This window comes from Melopsittacus undulatus, chromosome 14 (genome assembly GCF_012275295.1).
Source record: "Melopsittacus undulatus isolate bMelUnd1 chromosome 14, bMelUnd1.mat.Z, whole genome shotgun sequence".
Lineage (NCBI taxonomy): Eukaryota > Metazoa > Chordata > Aves > Psittaciformes > Psittaculidae > Melopsittacus > Melopsittacus undulatus.
In genome coordinates this window covers 6,852,456-6,858,168 of record NC_047540.1, presented here as the reverse complement: position 1 = coordinate 6,858,168, position 5,713 = coordinate 6,852,456, and the positions used below count along the sequence as shown (strand labels likewise).

Here is a 5,713-nt window from a genome sequence, read left to right as displayed (position 1 = left end):
CATCCTCCTACCCCTGCTGGCTCCCATCCACCCCAAAGGCTGCACTGGGGGGGGGGATCTGATTCAGCAGCCCCTTGTCATGAGCAGCATCCCTGGCACAGTGATGTGATCCCAGGGTGCCCATCCCTGGGTGCTGCTGTGTTTTCCCACCCCCCAGCACAGGGGGTGGCACAAAGGCAGGGCCTGGGGTGCTGTTGGCATCAGGAGCCCCTGGGAGGGACAGGGCTGGGTCCAGCCCCCGGCACTCAGGGCTGTTGGCAGGCAGAGCTGGCGGGGGGCCCGGCTTCACCCCCTCCATCCCCATTGCCTTCATTGCCCCCCCCCCCGGGTCTGAGCCCCTTTTCTCACCCCCAGCATCATGCTGGGGGGGTCCCCCCATCCTGGGAAAGGGCACAAGGAGGGGTGTCCCCCTCATGCCCTGGAGTGGGGGGGGTGGTCTTGGTTCTTCCCCCCCATCTGCTCTGGATCATCCTGAGCCCTGGCAGGGTGCTGGGAGCCCCTCGCTGTGCCCCACTCAGCTGTCGTGTGCCTAATCCTGCCCGGGGGGGGGGGGTCCGGCAGCTGGGACACAGGAGATACCCCCTTGTCCATTGTCCTTTGCTGTGCATCCCCCCCCCATTGAGCCCACCAGGCTCCCCCTGCCCCAGTGCATGTGGGGTCCACCTTTCCCCCATTCCTGTGCACTAGGGATGGGAGATCGCCTTTGGTGGCTGTGGTCCTGGGGGGGGTTTGCAGGTGGCTGGGGGGCACCAGGATTTGCTGCGGTTGCTCCCGTGCCTCAGTTTCCCCACTGGCGGTGGGAACACGGGTGTGTGGGGAAGGAAGGGTTCGGGTGCCAGGAGAAGGGGGGGATGCAGGATGCTGCTCCCCCCATCCCAAACGGCTCTGGCAGATGCACGGGGTCTGGTCGGGGGCAGGAGGTTCCCATGCACTCAGTGTTAACCATTGGGGTGCCGGCAGCCGGGGGGGGGGAGGGCACAGGAATGGCGATGGAGGAGAATTCCCTGGGGAAAACCGGCTCCGGGAGAGGGAGGGACCAGATTCCCACAGGAGCTTGAGCCCAACCTGGCTCCCTGGAGGGGGCGGAAAACAGCCCCCGGCGCCTCTGCCCCCCCCCCCCCCCCGAGGTGCCCAACCCTTCCCCACGCACTGGGGTGCGCTCCCAAGGGAGCCGCAGTCGGAGCCAGCACCGGGACCATGCGGGATGTGCTGGGGGGGATCCTGTGGGACAGCCCGGCCTGGGAGCAGGTACTGGGGGGGGGTGTGGGATGGGGCTGGGGGAGCTGCTTTGTGTTGCTGTGTGTGTGCCCCAGACACCCCTGCTAGTATTTAGGGGTCTGGGGGGGATTTCCATGTGATTTGGTGACACACCCCCCCTTTTCCCTGGGTCTCTTTGCTCTAGGTGATGCTTTGGGGGTGCCTGGGGGTGGGATTTCCAATTGCTGCTTAGCTCTGGCAAAGGGACAATGTGTGTGTGAGATGTCCCCCCCCTTGCCATGCCCCACTTCCCCTCCAGCTGAGTGCACATGTGTGGGGCACCCCATAGCAGCTGGGTGCCCTCAGCTGCCTCCAACCATGGCCAGCAATAAGGGAACAAGGGGGGGGTGATGAAACCCCGCACCCCATCTGCCAGGGTGGGAGGGCAAGGATCCAGCCTTGGAGCTACCACGTTCCCAGGACTCATCCCTGAGGAGCTGTGCCAGGAACTGGGAGCAGGGGGAAATCCCCCGTGGCTGCCATGGGGGGAGCTGGGATCACCCCAACTCCTCCCTCCCTGCTGGGTACTGTGGGAACCCCTCCCACAATGGGTTTTGCAGCCGGATGAGCCCCTTGCAAGAAGCCTCCATTGGACTCCACCACCTCCAGAGGTCCCTTCCAGCCCAATCCATTCCCTTCCAGCCCAATCCATTCCCTCGCATGCTTCTATAACAGGCTGCGGCCCCCAGGGCTCCCCCATGCCCCCGGGGGGGGGGCCTGGCTCCATCCCAGTGTGGGCTTTTCTCTCCCGCTCCAGGCCAAGAGGAAGCTGGACCTGGAGGGCTCTGGATTCCGCACGCCCAAAGGGAAGGGCAGGACCTTGGCACAGGTCCCCAGCCCCAGGAGTAAGTGGTGCTGGGGGAGATGGGGCCTGGAGGGGGATTGACCCCAAAGGTGGTCTTTGGGCCGCTCCATCTCACTGCCCCAGCACAGAGCTCCCTTGGAGGGAGGGTATTTCTCCATCAGGTTCGGGATGTGCAGCGTTCCCTGTCCCCAGTGGGGTTTTCCCTTCCTTTCCCTGCAGCTCCCAAGTCTCCCGGGGAGAAGACGCGCTACGACACATCCCTGGGGCTGCTCACCAAGAAGTTCATCCGCCTCCTGCACGAGTCCCCTGACGGCGTTGTGGACCTGAACCACGCGGCCGAGGCGCTGGGGGTGCAGAAGCGCCGCATCTACGACATCACCAACGTGCTGGAGGGCATCCAGCTCATCCGCAAGAAGTCCAAGAACCACATCCAGTGGATGTAGGCGATGCCATGGGATAAAGGGTGCTGGGGGATGGTTTGGGATGCGCTGTCACTCGGGTGCTGTCTCTGTCTGCAGGGGGACGGGGATCTTTGAGGACACGGCGGTGATGCTGAAGCAGCAGGTGCTGAGGGGGGAGCTGGCAGAGCTGGCCAGGATGGAGAGGAGCCTGGACCAGGTCCTGCAGGATGGGGACCTGCAGCTCCGGCAGCTGACTGACAACGAAGCCAACCAGAGATATCCTTGCTGGATAGGGACACGGGGCAGGGAGGGCTGGAGAAGGAGCTCATCCTCCTGGGCTGGTGGGGGGTGTTTGGAGGATGCTGCTGGGGTAGGGAATGAGCCATCATGCTTGCAGCCGGTCCTTTTCCTATAGCTCATCCCTGTCCACGCTGGCCTATGTCACCTACCAGGACCTCCGTGGCATCAGCAGCTTCCAGGAGCAGACGGTGATCGCCGTGAAGGCTCCTCTGGAGACACAGATGGAGGTGCTGGACGTCAGTGAGGTGTGTGTAGGGCTGGGAGCTGCTCCCCCCATTGCAGCAGGGTCAGGGCCAGGCTGTGGGTGCATCTGCACCATAGAACCATAGAATGATGGAACGGTTTGGGTTGGAAGGGAGCTTAAAGCTCATCCAGTGCCATGGGCAGGGACACCTCACACTGGAGCAGCTGCTCCAAGCTCCATCCAACCTGGCCTTGAACACTGCCAGGGATGGGGCAGCCACAGCTTCTCTGGGCACCCTGTGCCAGTGCCTCAGCACCCTCACAGGGAAGAGCTTCTGCCTTATCTCCAACCTGAACTTCCCGTGTCAGTTTGAACTCATCACCCCTTGTCCTGTCACTGTAGTCCCTGATGCAGAGCCCCTCTCCTGCATCCCTGTAGCCCCCTTCAGACACTAGAAGCTGCTCTGAGGTCTCCATGCAGTTTTTCTTCCCCAGGCTCAACAGCCCCAACTTTCTCAGCCTGGCTCCATACAGGAGCTGCTCCAGCCCCTGAGCATCCTCGTGGCCTCCTCTGGACTTGCTCCAACAGCTCCGTGTATCTGGAGCACCCCAAGGGTGCAGCCCAGCATGGCCCTGGGTGGTTTTGGGGTGTCTCCATGGGGCTGTTTGACCCTGGGCTGGCCATTCAGGGGTTGCAGTGCTCTGCCTGGACCCCCAGCATAGGTTGGGGCAGTGGGGTAGGATATGGGTGCCTTTCTGAGTTGCTGTGCCCCTCCAGGATAACTTCCAGCTCCACCTGAAGAGCACCACCAGCCCCATTGCGGTGTACCTCTGCCCAGAGGAGAGCCCCACCAAGGACCACAGCATCCCCTCCCCTGCCACCTCCCCATGGCACCACAGCAGCCCCCTTTCCCTGCCAAACAGCCCTGGGCCGGCCCCACTGCCCCCCAGCTCCCTCCCTCAGAGCTGGGGGGGCCCAGGAGCCCCCTCCTCACCCCCATCCCTGCCTCTCTGTGTGCCGGGGGGGCCCAGCTCGCTGCTGGAGGTGGAAGCTGGGCTCCTGGGCTCACCCCATCACCTCCTGCAGCAGACCGAGGACCAGCTGCCCTGCACCTCCTCCAGCCTGGACTCGGGGCCCTTTGTCAGCTTCTCGCCCCCCCTGGGGCAGGACGATTACCTCTGGGGGCTGGAGGGTGAGGGCGTCAGTGACCTCTTTGATGCCTACGACCTGGGGGAGCTGCTGAAGCACTGAGCATCAGGGACATCCCCGTTGCCTTGGCCCCGCTCCGGACACTCGTGCACTGAGCGTGTGGGGCGGTTGGGCAGTGTGGGGTGGGTCGGGGTGGTGATGGGGCCACCCTGGGTGCGTTCACCCTGCGTTGGTGGTCACCTCAGGGCTGTGGTTGTCACCTCCAGGGATGTGGGAAGGATGCAGCCAGGTCCCATGGGGTGCTGGTGTTGATGCTCCCCACTATAAGCTCCCACCATTGTGGGGTGGGTTAGGGTGGTAGAGAAACCCCTGTCCAGAATGGGCTGCCTTGAGGGGGGGTTCATGTTTTGGGACCACTCCCTACTTAGACTGGTTCTTTGGAATCATCATGGCTCATTCTGAGCCTTTTCCCACTCCATGGCTGAAAAATCCTTACCTAAACCCCACGGAGAGGGGTTTGGGAAGCAGCGTGGGATGAGCCCCAGGACATGGAGCTGGATACAACTTTGAGTGATGTTGTTGTTAGATGTACTTATTGCACTGTATTTATATGGACCCCCCTTGGCACAGCGCTGGGGGGGTTGGTTTGCAAGTAAGTTCAATTAAGTTCACTGAAGTTTTCCTTCCTTTGGGTTGGTTCTGCTGTGGGTTGGTTCTTGGGTGCTGCGGGTGAGTGTGTTTTTGGCATGGGAAAATTTGTGGCATTTGATGTTTTCTGCCTGGGAGGGGATGAAGTGAAATAAAAGAGAACTTTGGAGTCAGAAGGGGCTGTTTAAAGTAGCAGAACGCTGGAGGAGGGAGGTATTGGGCTGGTTTTGCTCCTGTTTTCGGTGTAAAAAAAGCCTGTTTTGGGGGCTTTTTAACTGGCCAGCCTGCTCTGGAGGAGCTGATGGAGATGAGGTTGAGGTGAAGCTGTGGCTGGAGTGAGGGAAACGGGTCTGACCTGCTGTGGGTCGGTGATTTCCAGCCCAAATCCGGTTGGGATGAGCCTTTGCCCAAGCTTGAGCCCCTTAAACCAGGAGCGTGGGAAAAGCCCCAGGGTTTGGGATGGGCTAGTACACCGGGTTTGAGAGCTGGTTGGGTGGCTGCATCGCAACCCACTCTCGGTGCGGCTGTGCCCATGGAGGGTCCTTCCCCATGGGGTGGCCCCGGGTTGCCAGCTCCTGCCCAGTCACACTGTGACTGGGTGATGGCTGGTGGTACCTGGTGATACCGGTGGTATCCAGCACCGGCTGGGGGATGCAGTGATGGTCAGGGTACCCACTGATGTCCGAGGTACCTGGTGATGGCCACTGGTACCCAGGGATGTTTAGGCTATCCAGTAATGCCTGATGGTACCCAATGACATCAGGTAATAGTCGGTGGTACTTGGGGTTCATCTGGTGGGGCAGAGGAAGACAAGGAGGAGGGAGAAGACAAGGAGGAGGGAGAAGAAGAGGAGGAGGGAGAAGAAGAGGAGGAGGAGAAGAGGAAGAGGGAGAAGAGGCGCAGGAGAGCCCCGAGCCAGGTAAGCCGGGTGATGGGCACAGAACGCTGTATCCATGGTCCCCATCTCCG

At 61.7% G+C, this 5,713-nt stretch overlaps 1 protein-coding gene across 3 annotated transcripts; it reads left to right on the top strand.

Moving 5' to 3' along the window:
* The first annotated feature begins 1,141 nt into the window (after positions 1-1,141).
* Positions 1,142-4,920, top strand: E2F2 (E2F transcription factor 2). Of its 3 annotated transcripts, none has more exons than XM_005142434.3 (6): positions 1,142-1,248; positions 2,015-2,102; positions 2,282-2,501; positions 2,581-2,739; positions 2,894-3,008; positions 3,725-4,920. In XM_005142434.3, the coding sequence occupies exons 1-6, from the start codon at positions 1,198-1,200 to the stop codon at positions 4,196-4,198; spliced, it is 1,107 nt and encodes a 368-aa protein (XP_005142491.1). In that variant the 5' UTR covers positions 1,142-1,197; the 3' UTR covers positions 4,199-4,920. The 3 variants fall into 3 exon arrangements, with proteins under 3 accessions (XP_005142491.1, XP_030898996.1, XP_030898995.1); XM_031043136.2 differs by lacking the exon at positions 1,142-1,248 and adding an exon at positions 1,363-1,868 and having other exon boundaries at positions 4,034-4,920; XM_031043135.2 differs by lacking the exon at positions 1,142-1,248 and adding an exon at positions 1,366-1,868.
* The last annotated feature ends 793 nt before the right edge of the window (positions 4,921-5,713 follow it).

Excerpts from the sequence above, each read along its gene's own strand:
- E2F2 (XM_031043135.2), top strand. The coding sequence starts at position 1,608 with ATGAAACCCCGCACCCCATCTGCCAGGGTGGGAGGGCAAGGATCCAGC. Across the intron at positions 2,103-2,281 it reads ACAGGTCCCCAGCCCCAGGA|CTCCCAAGTCTCCCGGGGAG; the intron begins GTAAGTGGTGCT and ends CTTTCCCTGCAG. Across the intron at positions 3,009-3,724 it reads AGGTGCTGGACGTCAGTGAG|GATAACTTCCAGCTCCACCT; the intron begins GTGTGTGTAGGG and ends GTGCCCCTCCAG.